This window comes from Phoenix dactylifera, chromosome 11 (genome assembly GCF_009389715.1).
Source record: "Phoenix dactylifera cultivar Barhee BC4 chromosome 11, palm_55x_up_171113_PBpolish2nd_filt_p, whole genome shotgun sequence".
Classification (NCBI taxonomy): domain Eukaryota; kingdom Viridiplantae; phylum Streptophyta; class Magnoliopsida; order Arecales; family Arecaceae; genus Phoenix; species Phoenix dactylifera.
In genome coordinates, this window is record NC_052402.1 from 20,237,241 (window position 1) to 20,264,846 (window position 27,606).

General features: G+C 43.4%; 1 protein-coding gene and 1 long non-coding RNA gene across 3 annotated transcripts; one reads left to right on the forward strand and one right to left on the reverse strand.

Moving 5' to 3' along the window:
• Positions 1-6,553: 6,553 nt before the first annotated feature.
• LOC103719107 (reactive Intermediate Deaminase A, chloroplastic) lies at positions 6,554-11,403 on the forward strand. 2 transcript variants are annotated; one of them, XM_008808183.3, is made up of 6 exons: positions 6,554-6,827; positions 8,252-8,367; positions 8,491-8,535; positions 10,341-10,414; positions 10,499-10,548; positions 11,109-11,403. In XM_008808183.3, exons 1-6 carry the CDS (start codon positions 6,638-6,640, stop codon positions 11,201-11,203), a joined length of 570 nt encoding a protein of 189 aa, XP_008806405.2. In that variant the 5' UTR covers positions 6,554-6,637; the 3' UTR covers positions 11,204-11,403. The 2 variants fall into 2 exon arrangements, with proteins under 2 accessions (XP_008806405.2, XP_026665058.2); XM_026809257.2 differs by having other exon boundaries at positions 10,499-10,639; positions 11,109-11,215.
• Positions 11,404-20,263: 8,860 nt separating this feature from the next.
• On the reverse strand, positions 20,264-21,172 carry LOC120112598. Its single transcript, XR_005514177.1, has 2 exons — positions 21,111-21,172; positions 20,264-20,439 (listed from the first exon to the last, which is right to left on the reverse strand). It is a non-coding gene; the product is annotated as an uncharacterized LOC120112598 (long non-coding RNA).
• Positions 21,173-27,606: the final 6,434 nt, after the last annotated feature.

Genomic DNA, 27,606 nt, shown 5'->3' on the forward strand with positions numbered 1-27,606 from the left:
GTATGGAAATCGTCATTAAAAAAAGAGTTCATGTGCCTTTGTGAGGAAAAATTTGTAGAAGCCTTGATTTTTCTTTCCGTCCGTTCTCTTGAGACCTCTGATAACTTGATAAAACTCCAATAGATTCATCCCTCCCTGACCCAGCGAGATTCCAAAAGCATCCCAGCACCATATCGTTGGAGAGAAGGTGAACTATTGAGGTGGAGGCAGAAACATGAGCGGTGTAACTCCATTGCTGAGGTGCAAAAAGAATGTTTAGCAAAAAAAAGAAGGGGATCATGAGGATACCATCATATATTCTGCATATAAAGATTGTAAACATTATTTTGTAAAATAAAAAGTAAAAGAATTTAAAATATAATTTTTTAGGAAAAATAACCAGTAATGTTATACACAAAGCCAAAACAACAGCAGCAGCAATTATAATATTATAAAAGGTAATATAGATAGTCTGCATTTAATCACTCTATTACTACTAAGTAACTAATCTCAGTTGATGCCATTCAATAGATAGATCATCAAAGATTTTGACAATTAAGAAGACTCTATTAAATATATGTTTCAATTTATTTAATCATAACAATAAGTAATGATACACCTCCAAACCGACTATTGCTCATCAGAAGGACTAACTAATCAAAACATACTATGGCTCCAATATGTGGCAAATTAGAAGCAGTCGCCGGACAGACCCAGCGTCATACCACTGAGCTTACCTATTGGGAGCTATCTACAATTGGTCGCATCCTTACTGGGGGACCTGGTGATCATCGTGATACCACTGATGTGACTGGCAGAATGTCGTCCGGATGCAAAGCATTCATGCCTGATATTCGGGTCGTACTCAAACCAATCACTTCTGGTCGACCCACGTGGCCACTTCTTCTAGTGGTAGGTAAACTCCTCCCCCCAATATACAGAAAAAAGGAGGGATAAGTAAAATAGAGAACACTCTTACAACCTGAGAGACTACTTCCTTTTGTTTCCTGAGAACTATACTGACTTGGCATCGCAGTGTCTCCTGCCGAATACATTCCGGCCAGAGGATTTTCCTGCTTTATGCTGTCTCAGGTTGGGATGCTGCTATCTGACGAGGATCTTAGTCGCAATGACCGAGCATCACTATTCTTTTTCTATTTCGACCAAAGCAGCCAACCACCGAGCTCTCCAGCATCGTCACATCTCTCGCCACGGTGCCTAAGATTAATTAGTTTTCAATGGTAACAGATTGGTGCTAGAGGAAGGATCACATATCACCCTAGGAGGTTTCGTCTCTCCATCACTATAAAATCTTAAAGGGCTCAGCAAGCACCACTACTTTCCAGCCGGACATGCTGGAGGAGTTCGATGGCTCTTTATAGAGTCCGTGAAGGGCTCCACCTCTGCTAGTACAATAGATGGCTCCAGTGGTGACCTCTGAATAGTTCCAAATACTCCTTCAACAAGTTCAGGCGTTAACTGCTACAGTCCAACACATGCAGTAGCCAGCCACCCCTCAGTAACCACAGCAGCAAGAGGCCCCCAAGCAGGACCATCAAGAGGAACTAAGTGGCTTAGGTCAATGTTCCCCACCTCGGAGTGGGGGCAGGTCCATTCCGACTAGCCTTTCCAATGCCACAGCTCCAGCAAGGCTACACGTAGCCCCTACAGCCAGCCATGGAGTCAGGTACAGAAGGATCGATTTCTATTCACTGACACTCCCTCTTGGAAGGAGTCGGACTCTAGCTAATCCTTCTCCCACTAGCCTAACGGGGTCTCCGAGAGGAGGCCAACCTCGATCACAAACTTGAGGAGATGCACCAACGCCTCAAAGACCTGCGGCAGCACCAGGCTAGTCAAGACTGAGACGTGGAGTACACAATCGGACCCCCATTCTCGATGAAGATAATGGAGGAGCTTGTTCTCCTCTGTTTTAAGATATCGCAGTTAGAGACGTATGACAGCACCTTGTACCCTCTAGATCACATGAAGAGCTTCAAAGTACTTATGATGCTCTAGGGTTTTCTAATGCAATGTTGTGCAAAGCTTTCCCAGCTACCCTTCGTAAGATAGTTCGATTGTGGTACACCGGGTTCGAGCTCGTTCTCGGTCCATTGATTTGATCAACTTGGTCATATGTTCACTGCCCACTTTGTGAGCAGCAAGAGGCCTAAAAGGAGTTCAAACATCCTTTTTGCCATCAAGCAGCGAAGTGACAAGAACTTGTGAGACTATATATGTTAGCCACTTTAATGCGGCCACTCTAGAAGTACGCGATCTTAATCATTCAGTCGCTATGTCCATCTTGAGGAGTAGACTAAAGACCTCTCGGTTCCTCTTTTCTTTAGAGAAAAAGTTTTCGAGAGACTACGTCGAGCTACTAGCTCGGGTAAATAAGTACATCAACGCCAAGAAGGCTATGGCAACTTGGCGAGAGTTAGCTAGGAGTGCACCTAGCCAAAAGAAAAACAACAAGTAGGCTCGACACAACTTGTAGGCCCCTGCCAAGAAGTCTAGAGGGGATGAAGAAGCTCCCCAACGATCGAGAAACCCTGCTCAAAAGATTCGAAAATATATGCCCCTAAACACTTTGCGTTGACATATTCTTATGGAGATCCGCGACCACAACTACATGAGATGGCTACGGAAGATGAAGTCCATGGTCCCTAAGGACAAGAATCATTATTGTTAGTTCCACCACGACCATGAGTATGACAATGAGGACTTCTCCCAGCTAAAAAATGTAATTGAAGCTTTAATCCAATGGGGCTACCTTGGCACATATGTTTGAAACCCTCGGGGTCGAGCCGACCTTGCATAAAAGCGACTCTCTCGGGAGAAGAAGCTCGATAACCAACCGACAGTCAGAGTCATCAACACTGTAGTCGGTGGAACAATTGCTAGTTGACTAGCTTGCCTGTCTGAAGAGCCTACACACAAGCCGTCTACATGGAGAGCTCATCGAGGAAGAGACCTAGGACAGAGAAAGTCATTTCCTTCTCGGATGCTGAAGGAGAAGGGGTACAAATCCTCCATGATGACATTGTTGCATTTTCCCTTACTATTGCTAATTATGATGTAAAAAAAATTAGTAGATAATGAAAACTTGGTAGATATCTTGTTTTACGAGGCCTTTTCTAAAATAAATCTACCAACTGACAGGCTTCGGAGGATCATTTCCCCCTGGTTGGCTTCTATGGAGACCCAAATCCTATGGAATAGGTCATCACACTCCCAGTCACAGTGGAATGGACCCCACAACAAACCACAATCATGATGGATTTTCTAGTCATCAAAGTCTTCTCGGCTTACAACGCCATTTTAGGGCGACTAGGTTTAATGCTCTGCATATCGTGGTCTCCACCTACCACCTCTTGATGAAGTTTTCGACCAAAAATGGTATAAGAGAAGCCTGAGGTGACCAAGCGCTCGCCCAAAGATGTTACATGGCTATACTTTGGGAAAAGAAGCCGAGGGAGGCACTTCCCATCGAATGCTTTGATTCTCAAGATCGCCAAGGGCAACAATGTGGGGAGCTAACCAAAGACCTTTGCTCTGTGCCTCTTGATGAGACTGTGCCGAGCCGAGCAATGCAAATTGGAGCCTATCTTAATAATGCCGTCTGAGTATAACTACTAGAATTCCTCTGTGCCAATGCTAACATCTTTTCTTGGCCGGCCTCTGATATGCCAAAAATAGATCCGAAGGTTATTACCCAAAAGTTAAGTATGGACTCTACTTGCAGACCAATCTGATAGAAGAAAAGGAGCTTCGCCCCTGAAAGGAAGAAGGTGATTGAAGAGGCGGTTTTATCTGAGAAATAGACTACCCTGACTGGCTGGCCAATATTGTGCTGGTCAAGAAGCCGAACAGGACATGGTGAATGTGTGTCGACTTCACTGAGCTCAATAAGGTCTACCCGAAAGACAACTTTTTTTCTATCAAGAATAGACCAATTGGTCAACGCCACCCCAAGCCAACAGCTTCTCAACTTCATCAACGCCTTCCCGAGTTACAATCAGATTTAGGTGGTGCTTGAGGATGTAGAGAAAATCTCATTCATCACTGACAAAGGGCTTTACTGCTATAGAGTTATGCCTTTTGGATTGAAGAATGTCTGTGCCACCTATCAATGCCTGGTCAACAATATATTCAAGCACCAGATGGGTTGCAATATAGAGGTCTATGTCGATGACATGCTGGTGAAAACTAGACAGAACGAACATCATATTACTAACCTAGACGAGACCTTTTAGACTCTAAGAAAATACTGCATGAAGCTTAACTCGAGCAAGTGTGCATTTGGAGTCTCCTTTGAAAAAGTTTTTGGGTTTATGGTGACTCAACGAATAATTGAAGTAAATCCTGAGAAGATATGCCATACAGGAGATGGTGCCCCCAAAGAATGAGAAGGTGGTACAATGCCTCGTCGGACGAATGGCAGCATCAAGTAGATTTGTCACGAGGTCAGCTGAGAAGAGCCTACCTTTTTTTCAAAATTTTGAAGTAACCAAGGAGATTTTGTTGGACGAGTGAGTGTCAAGCTGCATTCGAGGAGCTACGGAGTTATCTCAGCAACTCATTGCTCCTCTCCAAACCGATCCCTAGTGAGATACTATATCTTTACCTGGTCATTTCCTGAGCGGCCATTAGCTTGGTGCTCATCCGAGAAGAGGATAGAGTCCAGAAACTTGTGTATTATATGAGCTGAGTCCTCCAAGATGCGGAGACTAACATCCTGGATATACCATTGCAAACTATCCATATCTCACATCAACAATATAATAGCATAATCATGTTTCCGTGAGACACATGATCATTTCCATCATCATCAAACCTAGAAGGTGCATGTGCCAAAAAAATATTGGCTTTCTAATTCCTTTCATTTTTCAAAAACTTCTAATGTTTTGTATATGGAAGAGTTTTAATGGAATGAAATATGATTTTCTTTTCTTTCCTTATGATACCAAAATGTACTTATGAGGGTTTTGATTTGAATTTTAGCGGACAACAGTTCAAATTGTTATGATTGGATTTAATGTATATAGGTTCAAAGCGGTATATATGCAATATTACTTTTGTAGTTTTTTTCATCAATGGAAAATAAAAGCAACTATTTTTGTTAACAAGGGTTCCATTTGATATTAAAGTAGCACATATCATCATTTTCACTTAAGTTGTTTCATATATTCCTACTTTGATCTCAAGAAAATTGGATCAACGTTGTTATTTTGATTTTGGAGGGTTTGTCTTTTTGTTTCTTGTGACTTTAAGGAGCTGATTGAGAGGATTCTCCCAAATAAACTTCTAAAAGGATAAAAAATTCATGCAGATAATATAATATATTCTCATTTTTTGAAAAGAAAATGTTTTCAAGACATACTTCTGTAGAGGGTTTGAAAGGACTATTAATGAATTTATGGTATATATAATTAACTTCATGGTAGAAAAGCTTTCCTAATGTGGAAGAAGTTCCTTCAAAGAACTTTATTTATGGTATATATAAAGACATAACTCTCCGATTAAACTTAGTACCAGAGAGGAATTTACTTACATGGGAGTATGGCTGGTGAATTTTCATATAAGTCAGCATCTATGATGAAATTTGGAGGCATTTTAAGGTTCCAGACTGAGTTATTGAGCCACATCAAAGAGATTGGTTCCACCAGCTTCTTGTTCCATGTGGATGCATTCTACTGCATGAAAGAAGAAGTGATATTCTAATGCATGAAAGAGAAGCGTCTAGTTTGAAAGAAAATGGAAAAAGGTGCATCGTTTCATAAAAACTAGACCTGATTGGCTAGCATGTTTCCTAAAGATCATGGATACTTGAAAAGGATTTACTATGCCAAGTTAAATTTATGGCTATATCATTCTGAGTTAAACTTGGGCCAAGATGATTTTTAGTTTAAGATATATAAATTAGAATTGCAAATTGTGAGACATATTGAAGTCATAATGGATTAAAGTTGACATATTTGACCCTAGATTTTATATTAGAATGGACAAGGTTAATTATTCAAAATGAATGATGCACATACATAATATAATCGATCGTTACTAGTTTTTTTGATGAATATGAGTACTCTTTAATACCGTTGATACTAATTCAATCTCCATTAGTTTCCACTAATATCTAAACACACTAATAAGATGAATCTTTTTGCCTTTTACAAAACCTCCCTCCCTCATTCTATCAATTTAAAACTCTCATCAAGATGAACTCTTCTCTTTTTTCCTCCTAATTAATCTTCTTCCCCTATCACACATAACAATGTTGCTCTCTTAAGTTATCTTTTTCTGTTTACATAATTTGATTTAACATAACTTACGCAGGACTTTCATATCCATAGTGATCAGAGTTGATGAAATGGGCATTAATTTAACTTGATCTGGCCCACCTCCACTTGAACCCTTCCATTATATCCAGCCTTCAGTCCATCTTCGCTACAACATTGTAGCCAGCATTGAGTAAGGGCACGGAATTGGGCTGAACCGCTCGGCAGAGCCCGCGACTACATCCTACCTAGCCCATTAAAAACGCCCACCCGAAGTCTATAAAAAGGAGGAAGAAGTTTAGATGGAAACGCTCCGTTAAGGCCGTGGTCCGAACTCGCGCCAGTCCAGTGATCGAGTGGGTGTAGGGTTTGGAGTAGCAATGTCGTGGAGCGCTGCGAGGTCCGTGGGAGCGCCGGCTATCGACCTGCGATCGCTGCGCGCTCGGGCCCCGGTCGCCGTGGGTCTCTGCTGCGTCTCCCTCGCCAGCTCCCGCCTCTGGACGTCCCGCTTCAAGCCCTTCGCCTGCGTCAACGCGGCCCTCTCCACCAACCCTACGTCCGCCGCCGCCGGTATTAGCCCTTCTTCGTTCCCTATCCCCTTGATCTTTTTTTTTAATAATAAAAATTATACTTTTACGTTCGTTTTATCTGGGATTCACTGGTATTTTGCAATTTAGGCTTTGATTCCGTCTGGCTTCTATTTTTGGCAGTGCTTTTCTTTTCATATATTTTAGATTTATAAGAGTCTGTTCTGGACTTCTGATTTTTGTTGTTTTCAAGTGATTTAGTTTCTGATATATTATTGACGAAATGGGCCTTCTGATGTTTTGATCTTCTTTGGAAAAGGGGTTGGAAGATTAAGGGATTGTTTGTAGAAAGGAAATGAGAAATGATATATTTATGGGGTTCATGATGTAGTTGTAATTTAGTATTTTTGGATTTTTGCTTAAGATGTTGTTTAAATAGACATGTCAATATCTGCACAGAAATGGAACAGAAGCATCAGAGATTATCCTGTACTGTTCTGTTGGACAGTTTGATAATCTCATTTGGCATAAACCTTTGACTGTTAAATGGAAAGCATAGTTTAAATAAGTATTTGCTAAATATTTGTGTTGGCATTAGCCAACAATGTGGAATTAGATAAGGGTGTGACAAGATACCATCAGGGGAAATGTAGGAATGAGAAAGAAGGGAAGATGGAAAATAGATACGAGTTACATGCCACCTAGAGGAGAAAGCCTGCGTATAAATAACATTTTCTTGCTAGTTTTCTCCTTTCGCCAAAGTGCTCATTGCGGACCCATCTTTACCTAGTACTTTTTATCCCCAAAGTAAACCATAAAATGAACTATCTCAAATTTTTAATTATTGTCAAATTTATATTTGATTTTAATTTGAATTATCCTAACAACCCACCAACCCTTTGCGATGAAAACGACCCTGCCCTCAAGGATTTATCATGAGATCCTTTCTCAACAGCAACCCCTCTTAATTCTTTTTCTCCAATGCTAATTTGTGTTGCCATCCCCCAGTTGCAGGGATCACATGCAAGTGACATGAAGGCAAAAGGGATTAATATATAGGTTTGGTTTTTAAAGGTTGTGTAGACTTGCTGTCCAAGAAAAATTTAGGGCAAGTTGGACTTGAAGTTTGATGAGGAAAGAAAGGAATCCAAAAGGCTGTTAGGACCTATTAACTATGGTTTATAATAACAAACTTATCAACTTATAATCGATAAGTATGGACTGGTTTTGCCTAAAAAAGGCCAAAACAGGGATGGAATAAGCACATAACTGTTTTGACACTCATTTTGGTCAGCCAGAAAACCAAGATATTTTAGTTCAGATGTAATTTGGAATCAAAAGTTTCTTGGACCGTGAGTTAGAAAGGAATCTAATATTTCATAATTTTGACATGTTCGTACCTTTTAATAAATTTGGCAAGCTTAATTGTCAACATGTACTAAAGGTGATTTACTGCCCTGGTTTTAGATAAAAAGGAAGCTGTGCGAACAGAAAAGGCGCCTGCAGCATTGGGGCCATATTCTCAGGCTATCAAAGCCAATAACCTTGTTTTTGTCTCTGGTGTTTTAGGTCTTGTTCCTGAGGTTTGTTATCTCATCGTCTTCCATCTTACTTCTAGATCATAACAGACAACATGTATGTGTGCCTGCAACATTTTTTACAGTACTTTTATGCACCTGACTAATTTTTTGACTATATGAATGCAGACTGGAAAATTTGTCTCTGATACCATTGAGGAACAGACAGAGCAGGTAATGAAGTTGCTCATAAATCCTATCTAGGAAAGCCACTAATCCCACTTTTTAAATAGTGTAGAAGATTATCCTTATTATGACAATTCAAAGATATTTTTATGAAATACTGGACAAAAATGTCCTCTGCTTCATGGTCAAGTGGAGCTAGATCCATTGTGAAACTATGTTTTTGAATTTGTTAGTCATGTTTCATTCTTGCATCAAAGAATTTTATGTTAAATTAAGCGTGATGTGAGTCACTGTTTCACGTATACATGTAACTAAATTATATTGAAGTGTGTTCTCTCAACATGAAACATGTTGATTTTTGATAAATTTGTGAGCACTTATTTAGTTAGGACACACCTTGCCACCCCAAAAATGGAGTGTTCTGCTGCATCAGCTAAGTGTCAACACTTGATGTTTCTTTTCTGGAGTGACATGTCAAAAACAATCTACTACAATTCATCATACTTGATTCTTTATGAATTTCTGCTAAAAAGTGTCCAGCTTCTTATAGTGAGGTGTCAAACCTATGTTTTCTTTTTCTTTAATGTTATTATTGCACAAATTAACTTTTCTGTATAAATTGTATATGGGATTGTCCCCATATCAGTGCTTTTGGAGAAGAAACTGCTGAACACTTGGGCTTGCCTAGGTGCCTGGTATCCATACCAAATGTAGATGCAGTACTGCTCATGATCCAAGCTGTGTAAAATGTGACATTTAGAAAAAAAAAAATGATCATTTTAGGACAGATGTTAAAATAGCATATGAATTTGTGATCAGTAAGACAAGTCAGATGAAGCTTTGAAAAAGTTATTTGTTTTCAGTATAGCGTGTGGGTGAGGGGATAATTGGCCATAATGCATTGATGACTGATGTCTATGGTGGACACATCTAGTCATTGTGGAGCTATCATTTATACGTGTCAGTATGATATTGTCGTTCAATGTGTTGGAAAGTTGGTATATAACTGATGCACCATTATCTCGAATATGTTCTTAACTGGATGATCAAATATCAGATTTCATAAGTTTGCCTTTAAGAAGAGCATTTTGCTCTTCCAGAAAGATATTTCCAGCAAATTAATGTGGGGGTAATCTATGTCGAAATTGGCAGTTAGTATTGCAAAAAACAGCTTTCCTGCTGTTTAGGCCTTAAACTTTTATTTTAAATCAGATTCCAGTTTCTTTTTGCTTTTAATTTTGAGTTATCTTTGTTTGATGCAATCTTGGAATGCTATCAAGAAAATTATAACTAATGCAGAAGCAGAACTCTTGAAGTTATGAAACAGGAATAGCAACAAATTTGAGTTCTTTTTTTTTTGGTATTCAGGGTCATATTAGGACATAAGGAAGATTGTATCTGATGTTTGAGGTCCCTTATGTTATTTAGCTAATAGCTATTATATACGAGTATTCTAAAGAATATGGGAGAAGTTCTGGACAGTGACTTAAACATCGACTTTTGGAATGCATGTGTTGGTTATGATTGAGGGATTTGGGAGTTCTGGTCGAATGAAGGGATTCTTGGTGAAGCTTATTACTCTTCTGTGGAGCCTTATTTTTCGTTTTCCCCTCATTTTATATAGTTTTCTGTGGAATTTTTCTGGTGTTTTCCGTGGAATTGTTGCACAAAGTGGTAGATTCATATAGTTTGATGCCCAAAAGCAAGGAAGGGCCATAGCTTTAATATTTTGCTGTACTTATCGTCATTTTGTTTGGCAGCATTGTTTGTGCTTGACACTTTTGATGTCTTGAGGTTTTGTTCGGTGACATTGTCATTGTGGTTGATAATTTTTGATGTCTATAAACTTGCAGGTTTTAAAGAATATGGGGGAAATATTAAAAGCGAGTGGTGCTAGCTACTCTTCAGTTGTTAAGACAACAATCATGTAACAGTGGTTTTTTTTTTTTCATTACCTCAAAATATAAGACTTGACTAGAATTTTGCTGACCTCAAATTTTTCTTTTCACAGGTTAGCAGACCTAAAGGATTTCAAAACTGTCAATGAGATATACTCTAAATGTAAGTCATGGACAAAAGTTCCTCTTGTTCTGGGCCTGTCTTGTCTTTCAAATTTATTGACTGGATCAGAGATATTATGCATGGAGATTTGGTTCGCACCCCCCCCCCCCCTAAATTCAATTTTCTTTGCTTTTTAATTAAGTAATTCCAAATCCATTTTGTGTGCTAACCTATCCTATATATTCATCATATTTTCTCTATAGCAATGACAAAATAGCTGTGTCATTTGCACTTATTTAATTTTTATTCTTGCAGATAGGAATACTGTATTTCTTAAAAGTATTTCCGCATTTCTTTTTTGGATCGGTGATCCACTATCTGGTTCCCAAGGCATTTTCGGCTTTGGATTCGCACATAATATGTTTTCGTTATCAAGATGTGTTTCACTGAAGCAAGATCCATTTGTCCGATCATGCTCCAAACTTGAAAAACGCATCCAACTCATGTTTGAAATTACATGAAAGCAACTAGCAGGATTAAATGCAATGCTACATCACCTATGTTATATTCATATATTCAGGCATTATATTTTATGATTAACTTGTGTTTTCTTCATGCAGATTTCTCATCTCCTGCCCCAGCGCGCTCCACTTACCAAGTAGCAGCATTACCCATGAATGCCAGGATTGAGATTGAGTGCATTGCTGCTCTGTAGTGCTCCTTTCTGTGTCAAACTTGCTTAGCACTATATTGAAGCTTCAGTGAATAATGTAGCGGTGGGATATTTTGTCCTTGTATTGGAATCCAAATTCCCGTAAACCTTTAGTAAACCTTTAGTTTGTTATTTTCTCTTCAGCGATAATTGGACCAAGAAATTGCTAAGGCATGTCTTATGGAGGATTGTACATTTCTGCTCTGACTTATTGTTGAAAGACAAGGGAGGGCGGGCTAGGCACATTTATAGAGAAGCTAGCAGGGTTGTGGATTGGGTGGCTTCGTATGTGGCGGATCATTCTAAGAATTTTCTCTAGGTTGGAAAAAAGAAGTTGCCTAGCGCACTCCATAATGTATTGTCTTTTAACTTTTATGGATGCATTCACACTAGAGGTGGATGAACCATCTGCTATAGCAAAAAAAAAAAAAAAAAGAGGAGGGAGGTTGGTGAAGTCCAGGTGAAATACCCTCTTTTAGTCGGTGGTCAGAACTGTATGTGAAGTTGTTTTCGATGGAATTATGGCTAGGAACAAATTTTGTCCATCATCTCAATATAGCTGATTTTTATGAGAATGTGCTCAGGAACAAGCATTTTCAGGCTCTGGAAAAAAAATCACAGGTGAAGTGGAAAGTCAAATTGAAGACAGATAAAGGTCATACAAACGGTCTAAGGCGATGCACTGATGTATATACTTATTTGACTGTGAATTTGTCATCGATCTGCATCCTTTAGTGGCAATACCATTACATGAGAAATGAATTCAGAGTTATATGTCGAAATATATACCAATACATGAAGTAGAATGAAATTATGTTGATACAAAATTTAATGGCAAGTAACAATATTTACATGGGATATGCATCGACCATGATGTGTGTGGAGGAGGCATACTTCTAGATGAACAACTATATACACGCATGGGTTATGCAATAATAATGAACCTATAAACTGTGCATGTTCATACAATTATGCAATGATGGTATTCAGCTTCCAATAGTAAACTGCTAAACAATTATACATTTGTATGATAACCAGCTATAATGCAACAGCCAAACTTTGGCTGTTGCAGAATAATGAATTGCTAAATAGCAAGTAAACAACTAACAATTGAACGATAAACGGATGGTTCCACGAAATACTTAATAATCAAGGTATTATGCTCTCAATGAAAGAAAAAATTAACATACACAAGTCCCATTTGCAAAAAAAATAGAACCCCATCCTAGGCCATTCGAACTATCACCATAGAGCTTAAAACAACCATGGAATTAGAAACCACGCCACACAGTAATATCAATAGGCAATCAAATCTTGCGAGGATCCGGCGTGTGGGCACTGTAAGCACCTGTGCATACCAAGAACCACTCTGGGATCAAGCATACAGGCACCATGGCACCAATTAGCACCAAGAACATCTTGGGATCAGGCATGGGGGCGACATAGGCACATCTAGGTACTGGATCTTGGACGGATCAAGCACCATGGCACCACAAGCACTAGTACATGCTTGATTAATTGCAGATCAAGCATGTCGGCCCTGAGTGCTGCTTAAACATGCAAGCACAAGAATAAACCTGAAGGCTAATATGTGGAGGAGTAGTAGAAGGTAGAAATCAAGGTAAAGTTATCCTAGAAATTGGGGATTGGTGCTAAGGTAAGATGTTGAGTGGATCCAGCGAGGCATGAGGTGAACGGCCATGGAGGGGCTAAAAATCATATGGATTATGAAGAATTATGGGATAGTGAGTATGGTTTATGTCACGCCCCGAACCCGAACCTAGGCCCGGGACGCGCCAGACGCCGCACACCCGCACGGCGGACCGCACAGGCGTGCAAGGCTGAATAATCAGACACTCAAGTCACAACATCAGATCACAATATCAATACTAAAAATCTATCATTTATGATAATCAAATCAATAATTCAATTTCAAATGTCTCAAATAAAGTTGATAACATTTATTTACAAGATCAATTACTTATGACAAAATGAATCTAAATCTATCTATGTCCAGTGTCATAAGTCCTCTCCTCCCAAATCCCCCATCAATCATCTCCTGCAATTATGTCAAAAACAGGTATGAGCTACAACAGCTCAGTAGGTAACAACATGCATAAAGTCACGATAACATGTATTAAAGCATATGCAATGTAACTACAGGTCATGTGCACAAAATAAATATGATGATCCGCAAACCAATCCGATACTCAAGTAATATATATATACCATCTCAGTCTATCACATCACGCATAACATAATCCACAGATCAAACCACATGACTACGGCCACATCACCCAGTGGCATGGTCACACCGAAGTGTCAACACTCTGCTCCTAATGGAGCCCTGCACCGCAGTGCTGCACCCCAGGGTGCCCAATCTCTGCTCCTCAGAGCATGCTCCGCAGAGCCAAAACACCCCATAGTGCCGGAACTAGTTCCTCATACAAGTCGACAGGGCCAACGTTTCCACCCCATTGGCGGGAATCCTAGACAATAGTCACGCGGTCTCCAAAATCACATCCACAATTTCCAACAATCAAACTTAATATAAACATAAGTTTTCAAAACCAATATCTACATAATAGATTTTCAGATGATCGATTTCCAGTCAAAAACATGCTTCCAAATAATAATGATGCCAAGAATATAAAACATATCAATATGCTGGAAATAATCATACACATATGCATAATACATGTAAATCATACTTTGAGCAAGGTTACCTACCTGGGCTCGCTTAAAAATCCCTGCCACAGATATCACGAACCCCTGATTAAACATAAATATTAATTATTTAATTAATTAAGAAACATAATTTAAACTAATTCCAATCCCCTAAACTCCTAAGTTCATAGATCCAAGAATAAGTAAACTAGGTCCCAAAAATCAGAATTCTTTAGACCCAAACCAATTGTGGCCCAACACAGATTAGGCCCAAATGAACCAAACCAGATTACAGGTCCAAATCAGGTCTCGGGCCCAAACCAAACCAGCCCACAAATCCAATCAGACCCAACTCAGCCCAAAAACAGGTCCCTAGCCCAACCCAAACCAGGTCTGACCAGACCAGATTAGATTAAATCTTGACGAACCAGATTACACTCAAATCAGGCTAACCCCAATTTCTGACTCAGATCCAAACCATAACCCAAACCTATTCACTCAAATTCAGATCAAACCCAATACAAGGATTAGGTGGAACCGGTTCATGGTCTGATCCCCACTTGAGGCACGAAAATCAAAGCAAGGACAAGCACCCAGCCGGAAGAAGAAGAAGAAGAAGAAGAAGAAAAAGAAGGAGAGGAAGAAGAAGGAGAAGAAGAAGAAGAAAGGAAGAAGGGGGGGGGGTGGCTGGTGGCTCCAGTCGGCCCTCGGCGGCCGACCGTGGCCCTCGGCGGCGGCGCTCGGCCAGCCGTCGTCGGCTACCCCACCTTCACAGGCGGCACCGAACGGGAAGAAGAAGAGAAGAAGGAGAGAGAGAGAGAGAAAGAAAAGGGAGGAAAGAGAGGGAGACCGGGGCTGGAAGCCCGGCCCCCGTTCACCCACCTCCGGCTGAACCCATTTCGGCCGGATTGACCCCGGCCGGCCGCCGTCGGCCAGCCGAATCTCCCAAAAAGGAACTTCCCCGAAACAGGAGAAATAAAACCCATTGATTCCCATCGTTTCTCTTCCCTTAAATCCAAAAAAAATAGGCCTACGTTGTCTTGCTCACCTCCGGTCGTCGACGAGTGTTTCTCCGGCGGCGATGGCGGCTCCGGCGACGACGGGGCTCCGGCGATCTTCTCAAAAGAGGGGAAAAAGAAGAGGAAGGGATGGGTTCTCAGAGAAGAGAAAGAGAGGGGGAGAGAGAGAGAGAGAGAGGGAGAGGGAAGAGGGGAAGAGGGAAGAGGGGGGGGGCTTGCGGAGATCACGCTGGCCGTTCGGCCGGCGTGTTCATCAATGGGAAGACCACGATGAACAGACTGAAGTCGGCATTCATTGCCGACTTCAGTTCATTGGGCCCAAGAATGGGCCCAATTTCAGGTCCTTACACTCTAACCAACTAAAAAAAAAATTTCGTCCTCGAAATTAAAAACATACCTCAATCCGAGAACAAGGCTGGATACTTCTCTCTCATCTCCTCCTCCAGCTCCCAGGTGGCTTCTCTCTCACTATGATTGCTCCACTGGACCTTGACATATGGGATAGTGCGTCTTCTCAAGACTTGGTCCTTCCTATCCACTATACGGACAGGCTGCTCCACATATGTAAGATCGGCGCGAAGCTGCAAAGGTGCCACATCAATCACATGATTTGGATCAGCAATATACTTCCTTAGCATGGAGACATGAAATACAGAATGAACTCCCGATAGAGCAGGTGGAAGTGCCAGTCTATAAGCAACAGATCCAACTCTCTCGAGAATCTCGAAGGGTCCCACATATATCGGACTGAGCTTGCCTCGAACTCCAAACCGCATGATCCCTTTAGAAGGGGATACTCTGAGGAACACATGATCTCCGACCTGAAATTCCAATTCCCGCCTCCTGATATCTGCATAGCTTTTCTGTCTGCTCTGAGCTGCTCGGAGTCGTTCTCTGATCAACTGAATCTTTTCCACTGTCTGCTGCACCATCTCTGGACCCAAGATCTTCCTCTCCCCCACATCATCCCAACAGATAGGCGATCTGCACTTCCTACCATATAGAGCCTCATAAGGAGCCATCTGTATGCTTGCCTGGTAGCTATTATTATAAGCAAACTCTACCAGTGACAAGTGATGATCCCAAGAGCCCCTCATATCAATAGAGCAGGCTCTCAGCATATCCTCTAGAATCTGATGGTCCTCTCAGACTGTCCATCTGTCTGTGGATGAAAGGCTGTACTGAAGCTAAGGGTGGTCCCCAAAGCTCTGTGCAAGCTGCCCCAGAAATGTGCCACAAACCGAGAATCTCTGTCTGATACAATGGATACTGGAACTTCGTGCAGCCGTACTATCTGCTCGATATATAATTCTGCCAGCTTCTCCAGTGTCATCCCAGTCTTGATTGCCAGAAAATGAGCTGTTTTGGTCAGTCTGTCTACGAACACCCAGACTGAATCATGACCTCTAAGGGTACGAGGTAGCCCTGATACGAAATCCATAGTGATATGCTCCCATTTCTACTCTGGAATCGGCAGAGGCTGTAGCATACCTGCTGGTCTCTGATGCTCAATCTTAACTTGCTGACAAGTTAAGCATTGAGATACATGCTGGGCAATCTCCCTCTTCATATTATTCCACCAAAACACCGCTTTCAGATCCTTGTACATCTTGGTACTGCCTGGGTGCACTGTATATCCCGTACTGTGAGCTTCATCCATGATTTCCTTCTTCAGACCAGGATTATCTGGAACACAGACTCTGTTAATAAACCTCAAAGAGCCATCTTCATGCATACGGAAATCTGACTGTGTACCAGACTCGATATCCCTCCTGATCTTCTAGAGTCGAGGGTCATCAACTTGCGCTGCCTTAATTCTATCAATAAGTGTAGGCTGGACTCGCAAGTTTGCCAATTTCATAGTAGCCTCATGTAGATACACCTCTATCTCTGCTCTCCTCAGATCTTTCAGAATATCCTTCTGAGTAGTAATCAAGGCTGCAATATTCCCTGAAGATTTCCGGCTCAGTGCATCTGCTACTACATTTGCCTTTCCAGGGTGATAGTGGATAGTCAGATCATAATCTTTTAACAACTCCAGCCACCTCCTCTGTCTCATGTTCAGCTCTTTTTGAGTAAAGAGATATTTCAGGCTTTTATGATCAGTATATATCTGACATGTCTCTCCATACAAATAGTGCCTCCATATTTTCAGAGCAAATACAACTGCTGCAAGCTCGAGATCATGTGTGGGATAGTTTTCTTCATAAGGCTTGAGCTGTCTAGAGGCGTAGGCAATAACTTTTCCATTCTGCATCAGCACACAGCCCAAACCCTTCTTGGAGGCATCACTGTAAATAGTATAATCAACACCCGTGACTGGCAGAGTCAAAATAGGTGCTGACACTAGCCGGCGCTTCAATTCCTCGAAGCTCTTCTCACACTGATCCGACCACTCGAATTTCACTCCTTTGCGAGTGAGTCGAGTCAAGGGCCCAGCAATACTAGAGAAGCCTTCTACAAATCTTCTGTAATAGCCGGCTAATCCAAGGAAACTGCGGATCTCTGATACATTTGTCGGTCTGCTCCAGTCAACTACAGCTTCGATCTTCTTCGGATCAGCCATAATTCCTTCTTTAGATACCACATGCCCCAAGAACATCACCTGATCCAGCCAGAACTGACATTTCTTCAGTTTCCCATACAATTGATTCTGTCTCAAAATTTCCAAAACAATTTTCAAGTGTTGCTCATACTCAGTATGACTCTTGGAATAGATTAAGATGTCATCAATAAACACAATTACAAATTTGTCCAAGAAAGGTTTAAATACCCTGTTCATCAGATCTATAAATGCAGCTGGAGCATTTGTCAACCCGAAAGGCATCACCAGATACTCATAATGGCCATATCTGGTGCGGAAGGCAGTCTTGGCTATATCAGACTCCTTTATCCTCAACTGATGATATCCAGATCGCAGATCAATCTTTGAAAACACCTGGGCACCCTGAAGCTGATCAAACAAGTCATCAATCCGGGGCAGGAGGTACCTGTTCTTGATAGTCACTTTGTTAATTTTCCGGAAATCAATGCATAGCCTCATACTGTCGTCCTTCTTCCTCACAAATAACACTGGTGCACCCCAAGGAGAGACACTGGGTCGAATGAAACCCAGATCCAATAGCTCCTGCAACTGTTCCTTCAGTTCTTTTAGTTCAGCAGGGGCCATTCTGTAAGGAGGTTTAGATATGGGTGCCGTACCAGGGTTTAAATCAATGGCAAATTCCACCTCTCTAACTGGTGGTAAACCAGGAAGCTCATCAGGGAAAACATCAGGGTATTCCCTGACCACGGGTATGTCTTCAATTTTCTGTTCCGACTGCTCAGAATCCATGACGGCTGCCATATACACAGAGCACCCCTTCCTGAGAGACCGAATACCCTGTAAGGCTGCCACTATCTGAGGGGAGACACACCCTCCATCACCCACAAAATAAAACTCTTCAATGTCAGGGATTCGGAAAGTCACCCGCTTCGAGAAGCAGTCAATGGTAGCGTGATATATAGCTAACCAATCCATACCCAGAATTAAATCAAATTCATATAAGTCCATGACAATAAGGTCAGCTTTCAAGTCTCTACCCTCTACAATTACTGGGCAAGACTTGCATATCAGTGAGGTGATCATCTTACCCCCAGCTGGGGTACTAACACATAATTCCCTCTCCAAGGGTGAGCAAAATATATCATGCTTATGCACATATGTAGATGAAATAAAAGAGTGTGTGGCCCCTGAGTCGAATAGTGCATATGCATAAGTAGAATGTACTAATAAGGTACCTGTCACTGCCGTGTTGGATGCCTGAGCATCCTGCTGCGTCAGTGCATATACCCGTCCCTGGGTGCGAGACCTTCCTCCTGTCTGCTGTCTGGGAGCGGCTGGCTGAGAAATCTGTGCTGGATCAGGGGGAATCTGTCGCTGAGGAGCCCTAGCGCTCGGTGGCCTCTGCACAGATCCGGCCCGGGGACAACTAGAAATCCTGTGGCCCGGCTGACCACACCCATAACAGACAATAGTCCTAGACTGGGTTTGAGGACACTGAGCCATCTTGTGGCCCTGTTGGCCACATCTGTAACATGCTCCAACCCTGGGCCGTCTCCGGGGACAATCAATGGCCTTGTGTCCAATCTGACTGCAAAAATAACAGGCTCCTGATATCACCCGGTGCTCTGGTGCAGTCCTCTCAGGTGGAGCTCGCTGTCCTGCTCCGTGACGGATCTGCACGGGTCGGCGTACATGCCGCTCACTATCCGAATCAGAATCTCTGGCCCTCTTCAGCCTCCCTTTATGTGCTTCCTGCGTCTCTTTCCAGATAATCTCCATATTCTTCGCTCTGTCTACAAGATCATCATAGTCGGTCCAATGGACAGCAGCCAAGCCTCGACGCAGGTGGGGTCTCAATCCCTCCTCAAATCTACTCATCCTGGCTACAGGGTCCTGGACGAGGGAGGGTGCAAAACGAGACAGTCTATCGAACTCTGCCTCGTAATCCTCAACTGACATACTCCCCTGAGAGAGACTCAGGAACTCTCTCTCCAACTCTCTGACACGGCTGGACGGAAAATATTTGGAATAAAAAGCCGTCCGAAATCCAGCCCAAGTCACAGTCCCGATATCCTGTATCATGGTCTGCTCCACTGACTCCCACCAGTGGTGTGCCCGGTCCTGGAGCATATAAGTAGCATATCTGACTCTCTCCTCCTCGGTGCATCCCATGGCCCTGAAGGCCTTCTCCATCTCGTCAAGCCAGTGTTCGGCCTCCTGGGGATCTGTGGTTCCCTTGAAGGCCGGAGGAGCCAACTTCCGGAATTCTGCAATTCTCCTCCCCTGATCCGACGAGCTAGCAGAGGGATGCTGTGGCTGTGGGTCCCTCTGCTGTCTAACCAGCCCAATCACCTCCCTGACCAGTTCTAATACTGGGGTCGATCCTCCCGCCTGATCCTGCTCTGGTCGGTCTAAAACTGTCGGAGCAATCTCCTCTTCCTGAACTCGCTCAGCTGGGCGAGGAGTCGCCGGATCATCTCCCATCGTCTCAATCAGACGACGAGGTGGTACACGAGCACGGCGGGGCGGCATCCTGATACAGACATAATACCACAAGTTAGGGTTAAGTCAAAAATCATCCTATGAGTTTACTACCCCACTCTCATTTCCTCACATGTGTCCCTATGCTCCTAGGGTTTTCATTAGTTATTGTTCTTTTGTTCTGATGTCCCTAGTGATCGTTAATCTGGCTCTGATACCACTAAATCTGTCACGCCCCGAACCCGAACCTAGGCCCGGGACGCGCCAGACGCCGCACACCCGCACGGCGGACCGCACGGGCGTGCAAGGCTGAATAATCAGACACTCAAGTCACAACATCAGATCACAATATCAATACTAAAAATCTATCATTTATGATAATCAAATCAATAATTCAATTTCAAATGTCTCAAATAAAGTTGATAACATTTATTTACAAGATCAATTACTTATGACAAAATGAATCTAAATCTATCTATGTCCAGTGTCATAAGTCCTCTCCTCCCGAATCCCCCATCAATCATCTCCTGCAATTATGTCAAAAATAGGTATGAGCTACAACAGCTCAGTAGGTAACAACATGCATAAAGTCACGATAACATGTATTAAAGCATATGCAATGTAACTATAGGTCATGTGCACAAAATAAATATGATGATCCGCAAACCAATCCGATACTCAAGTAATATATATATACCATCTCAGTCTATCACATCACGCATAACATAATCCACAGATCAAACCGCATGACTACGGCCACATCACCCAGTGGCATGGTCACACCGAAGTGTCAACACTCTACTCCTAATGGAGCCCTGCACCGCAGTGCTGCACCCCAGGGTGCCCAATCTCTGCTCCTCAGAGCATGCTCCGCAGAGCCAAAACACCCCATAGTGCCGGAACTAGTTCCTCATACAAGTCGACAGGGCCAACGTTTCCACCCCATTGGCGGGAATCCTAGACAATAGTCACGCGGTCTCCAAAATCACATCCACAATTTCCAACAATCAAACTTAATATAAACATAAGTTTTCAAAACCAATATCTACATAATAGATTTTCAGATGATCGATTTCCAGTCAAAAACATGCTTCTAAATAATAATGATGCCAAGAATATAAAACATATCAATATGCTGGAAATAATCATACACATATGCATAATACATGTAAATCATACTTTGAGCAAGGTTACCTACCTGGGCTCGCTTAAAAATCCCTGCCACAGATATCACGAACCCCTGATTAAACATAAATATTAATTATTTAATTAATTAAGAAACATAATTTAAACTAATTCCAATTCCTTAAACTCCTAAGTTCATAGATTCAAGAATAAGTAAACTAGGTCCCAAAAATCAGAATTCTTTAGACCCAAACCAATTGTGGCCCAACACAGATTAGGCCCAAATGAACCAAACCAGATTACAGGTCCAAATCAGGTCTCGGGCCCAAACCAAACCAGCCCACAAATCCAATCAGACCCAACTCAGCCCAAAAATAGGTCCCTAGCCCAACCCAAACCAGGTCTGACCAGACCAGATTAGATTAAATCTTGACGAACCAGATTACACTCAAATCAGGCTAACCCCAATTTCTGACTCAGATCCAAACCATAACCCAAACCTATTCACTCAAATTCAGATCAAACCCAATATAAGGATTAGGTGGAACCGGTTCATAATCTAAACTGGTTCATGGTCTGATCCCCACTTGAGGCACGGAAATCAAAGCAAGGACAAGCACCCAGCCGGAAGAAGAAGAAGAAGAAGAAGAAGAAAAAGAAGGAGAAGAGGAAGAAGAAGGAGAAGAAGAGGAAGAAAGGAAGAAGGGGGGGGGGGGTGGTGGCTGGTGGCTCCGGTCGGCCCTCGGCGGCCGACCGTGGCCCTCGGCGGCGGCGCTCGGCCAGCCGTCGTCGGCTACCCCACCTTCACAGGCGGCACCGAACGGGAAGAAGAAGAGAAGAAGGAGAGAGAGAGAGAAAGAAAAGGGAGGAAAGAGAGGGAGACCAGGGCTGGAAGCCCGGCCCCCGTTCACCCACCTCCGGCCGAACCCATTTCGGCCGGATTGACCCCGGCCGGCCGCCGTCGGCCGGCCGAATCTCCCAAAAAGGAACTTCCCCGAAACAGGGGAAATAAAACCCATTGATTCCCATCGTTTCTCTCCCCTTAAATCCAAAAAAAATAGGCCTACGTTGTCTTGCTCACCTCCGGTCGTCGACGAGTGTTTCTCCGGCGGCGATGGCGGCTCCGGCGATGACGGGGCTCCGGCGATCTTCTCAAAAGAGGAGAAAAAGAAGAGGAAGGGATGGGTTCTCAGAGAAGAGAAAGAGAGGGAGAGAGAGAGAGAGAGAGGGAGAGGGAAGAGGGGAAGAGGGAAGAGGGGGGGGGGCTTGCGGAGATCACGCTGGCCGTTCGGCCGGCGTGTTCATCGTGGGAAGACCACGATGAACAGACTGAAGTCGGCATTCATTGCCGACTTCAGTTCATTGGGCCCAAGAATGGGCCCAATTTCAGGTCCTTACAGTTTAGGACGGTGTTGGACCTAAGGTTTAAGGTTTTGGGTTTTAGGTTAGAAATTTAGTTTTCTTGGCATGACAGTAGGTGACAAGGAGGAGATGAGTTCTTTACCCAACCTACTTGTCTTATCTTGTCTATTTGACCTGACCCAACTCGACCCGAGACAAGTATGAAGCGGGAATGAATATAGGGTTTTTAATTGCAGGACAGGTATGGATATTAGTCGACCCAACCCATACCCAACTTATTGCCATCTCTAAGAAATGGGGGAGTTAGGCAACAAGCATGCTTCCCGTATTCCTCACCATGCTGATGGGACCACGGCCACGTTCGGCCTAACATAGAGAGAGGGGGCACATGACAGAGTGTGGGGAGGCATGTTGAGGCGTATTGACCCCCATTCGAGCGTATAGGGTCATGGTCCCTCATCTCTCATCACATTCACTCCTCATAGGGAAAGTGGGTCTGACCCGCTTGATGGATCTAGGTCTGGACTTGGTTCTTAGGTGATCACGGGCTAACCTCGCAAGCAGAGAGCGGGTCCGATCCACCTAACGGATTTGCATCCGGACCCATTTCTCAACTAGACACGTGTGCTCACTGTAGGATGCATGTAGCACTCACCAGAGATGACACATGAAATCTCTTTACAAAGATATAGATTTTAGACCTTGCAAAAATATATAGAAATCCAAAGCCGAACTAGAGGGCATGATCCATCCAAAAAGAAATTATACCGTACACCACATACACCATGTCAAGAGTGCATCACAGGAATCCATAATATCCGTGGAGCTCATGATGAATGGTGCCACAAAAATGAGAAATCTGATTGGTGTGGTGCACCGTTGACGTGGTGTATAGTTGACATGATGTATGTAGTGTAGGATTTAATTTTTTCTGTCCATGAAAATTTGTTAGTTAGATCTAGCCTACCAACTCAACTGTAGATCATATAAAAATCTTGCATGTGGAGCCGCAATACCTACTAAATAAAAAATTAAAAAAAAAACAATGAGACATAGACCATGTCCCCTTCTAGGCATCCCTAGCGCGGTCTCCCTTTCTCTCCACCGCCCACCCCCGCCTACGCCGGGGACCGACACCTCTCTACCTATGCTGCCATCCTGTACCCTATTGAGATCCATTGCCAAGTCCTAATCCTATTAAGATTCTTGTTTAGTTGGTCATTAATTTTAATGACTTTAGAATTCTATTCTTAATTTTATTCTACTTAATTATTTCTTCTAGAGTAGTTATCTAGTCTTATCTTTTAGTAGATGTCGGTTTTTAAATTTGCGTAGGATTCAAACATCTCACCCATTGATGCTCTATTTAAAGAGATCATTGCTGTTTCCTTTAGTGTGACATGAGAAAAGAGAGAGAAGGAGAAAGTGAGAGTTGTCCTTCTTAGTGAGGAGTATGAGAGAATCTTTTTATGTGGCTCAATTTTTTTAATTAAATATTTTTCTCTCTCCTAATAATTTTCTTCTAGTGTCTCTTTTGTAGTTTTTTGTGTTTGTTTTAGATCTTGGGTCGGCATAATTGATCTACTTCGTTAGTATGCCATTCTATATGGTATCAGAGCAAGGTTGGTCGAGCGGTTTGCAACTTCTATCAGATTTATTCGAAGCATAGTTTTTGGAGTAGTGACTTGATTATTGGTGGTTTGTGTATTCGTAGCTCGGCATGGTTGAAGCACTTTCAATAATTCATTGTTCAGTGGTACAAACATGTGGACTCTTGTTTAATGATTCAAGAGGTGAATCATTATGGCTAATGCTACTATTTTCTTTATCAATGGATTCAATATGCCTGACCTCATCAACATTAATATTGTTGCTTTTGCTACTATCGCTTCTTTCTGCAAGTTGAACAATACCTATTATCCAATATAAAAGGCTATTTATCAAATCTTATTTGATTGGACAAGATTTATGTGATATCTTGGATGAGTCAAAGATGATGCCAACAGATACTCTTAACGATGATGATGCGAGAAGAAAGTAGAATATAAAAAATCAAAAAAGGTGATGTGGATTATTCAAGTTTTAGTTGATAGAGAAAATTATCTCCATATTTAGGAATATAAGAGCCAAAGAAAGTGTGGAATATTCTTGCAGTCGTCCACTCAAGTTCTAGTAAGGTGAGACATCTGAAACAAAAGTTGCCTAAAGAGTGGATTTTGGTTCAGGCTTAAAAATCCAAAAAAAGTAGAATTGGTTCCAAAAATAAGATTTAAAGTAGAGACTGGTTCAAGTTTGGAGGACTTAAAGCATAGTAAAATTGATTAACTTGAGGATCAATTAGGTCTGGAAGAAAATTTGGAGCAAAAGGAGCTTGATTAGGTGGATATTGTATCAAGTTTAAAGGAGATCCTGATTAAAGAACCAATTGATTCTAAAATTGCTTAAGAAGAGTCAAAGGATGCTACCCATACTAAGGAATCAAATAATGCAAAAGCGTTTTATATCAAAGCTATCTAAGATGTGGTTATTTCTTATAGAGATTTAGTTAGCAATGAGGTTGAAAAGCTAATTAATTTTGAAGTAGTTTTAATGATCAAACAGGAAAAAGAGATGCTTAGTGGAGATGATTCATGTTATGCTTTGGTACTTGACAAGTTTTTAGTGTATCAATTGATTTTGAAGATACTCCAAAGTTTAAACTATTAAACGACTCTATACATGAAGATTTGATTTCATGTATAAAAGCCAATTATATGAAAATACTTGAAACTGCTCAAGTGGATATATGTAAATATAACCAAAGCTTTACTGCTAATTTTATAGGTGTGTAGGTAACGGCTGATGTTTTGGTAAGCCGCGATTATAACTGGCAACCAGATATTCGTTCAGATAAGCTGGACATTTGAAATCTCGACACTGTGATCGTAGAGTCAATGCTAAGAAAAAATCTTGCAAAACATCATCGATTTTGATATACACATCAAAAAGAAATAACCAGCAAAGAAGTTACTGTTCGAGCTAATAAAAAAGTTCTACTATTTAATTATTGGTTCGACAAGTTTTTACATATTGCTGTTATTGCGACAATATTGACAATGACTACTGTTGCTGGTGGTCCAAACCGAGAACGATTGGCACAGCGGTGTGAACGGGGTTCCGTTTGGGTTGCCTTGGTTGGTGTTGATTGCGCTCCACTTTCCACTGGAAAACCTGCAAGCAAGCCTCGCACCACCACTGGGGTAGTGGGGGCCCTCCGACGATCAAGTCAGAGGAGATTGGAGGAGAAGGAGAGATAATAGTAGCAAGTAGGAGAATGCTCTGGAAGTTCTTGCTTACCCCCCCCCTTCTCCCCCCAGCCGCATATATACCAGGCTGGGGGGTCTTTCAGGGGGGTTCGTCATCGTGGGGCACGATGGAGCTGCCACTGACACGGCCGTTACAGGGCGTCGTGGGGCAGCGCTGGGTACGGCCGTGACAGGGCGTAGTGGAGCTCCGCCTTGTACGGCTGTTACAGGGGATCGTGGAGCAGCGCCAGATACAACCATTGCAGGGAGTAGTGGAGCAGGAGGCTGCGGCGTGCCTCTGGGGAATAGCCTGTCGTTGTCGAGAGATGTCCGACTCGGGGTCGGGCTGCGGAGACGAAGATGTCCGACTCGGGGTCGGATTGCTGGATCAAGGGGCAGCCGACTCGGGGTCGGGCTGCGGAGCCGAAGATGTCCGACTCGGGGTCGGATTGCTGGATCAAGGGGCTGCCGACTCGGGGTCGGGCTGCGGAGGCGAAGATGTCCGACTCGGGGTCGGATTGCTGGATCAAGGGGCAGCCGACTCGGGGTCGGGCTGCGGAGCCGAAGATGTCCGACTCGGGGTCGGATTGCTGGATCAAGGGACTGCCGTAGTCTTCCTGGGCGCGCGTGCCGGTCACGTGGGGCATGGTGGCTAAGTTTTCCCATAACAGTAGCCCCCCACTTCCGAGCCTGGAACCAGAAGGGGAACGGGTGAAGGGAGTGATGCTTCGTGATTGCCGCCATCCCTCGGAGAGGCGCGCGCGCTTCGAGCTCCTCCGCCTTCTTGATCTCGCCCTCGAGACCCGAGGCAACCTTGAGTTGCTCCTGAGCCTCCAACAGTTGCTTCTCGAAGGTGACGAGGAGCGGGCCGAGAAGCAGTCCCGGAAGGCTGCCGACTACCGGGAGAGGTGGGAGAAGGCCCAGCGGTCAGCCGACAACGCCCGCAACCGAACCCGGTCTCTTGAAGCCAAGCTGGGCGAATTGGAGTCGGCCTTGGAGAAGTTCCGCGCGAGCGACCAGGAGCTTCATTCGCGCCTGGAGGAGGCTGAGGCTGCTCGCATTGCTGCCGAGGCGAAGCACAAGGAGGCTCAGGCTGATCTGCTGAGGGTCTCCTCCGAGGCGGATGACCGGATTGTGGCGAAGGTCTTGGAGGCGAAGGCTCAGATTATGGAGCGGGCAGAGGCGGCGCTGGCCGAGAAGAGTGCGGAGATCGGGCGTCAGGCGGTACAGGCTTATCGTCAGTCCGCCGAGTTCACCCGTGATATGTCGGAGGCGGTACAGGCCTATCGTCAGTCTGACGAGTTCGTCCGTGACATGTCGGACGCGGGGTCCGACTCCTTTGTCTTAGGCTTCGAGGAAGGCCTGGCAAGGGTGTCGGCTAAGTACCCCGAAATTGACCTGAGTGGGATCTCCCTTCTCGACTCCCCTCCGGCGCCATTGCCTGCTGCTTCTCCAACCGTCTCCCTACCCCCTGCGGACGTGCCCGGCGTTCCCGACCCGGGGGTTCCTCCAAGCTGACCTTCTGTATTTTTGTTCTTTTCTTTGTGTGTTGGCGTTTTGCCAAGTTGTATGGGTCTCGGCCTTGAAACAATGAAAGTTAATGCAAATAGAGTTTCTTCATTTCACTTTCGTCCTTCTTCTTTTTAACTCTTGGTAGCGTCTCGCTGACTCCCGACTCTTGAAATTCTTCTGGCGCTAGGCCAGGTATCTGAGGGTTAGGCCTCAGGAAATTCTTCCGGCGCTAAGCCAGGCGTCCGAGGGTTAGGCCTCAGGAACTTCTTCCGGCGCTAAGCCAGGCATCCGAGGGTTAGGCCTCAGGAAATTTTTCTGGCGCTAGGCCAGGCATCCGAGGGTTAGGCCTCAGGAACTTCTTCCGGCGCTAAGCCAGGCATCCGAGGGTTAGGCCTCAGGAAATTTTTCTGG

Excerpts from the sequence above, each read along its gene's own strand:
- LOC103719107 (XM_008808183.3), top strand. The coding sequence starts at position 6,638 with ATGTCGTGGAGCGCTGCGAGGTCCGTGGGAGCGCCGGCTATCGACCTG. Across the intron at positions 6,828-8,251 it reads CCCTACGTCCGCCGCCGCCG|ATAAAAAGGAAGCTGTGCGA; the intron begins GTATTAGCCCTT and ends CCCTGGTTTTAG. Across the intron at positions 10,549-11,108 it reads CAATGAGATATACTCTAAAT|ATTTCTCATCTCCTGCCCCA; the intron begins GTAAGTCATGGA and ends TTCTTCATGCAG.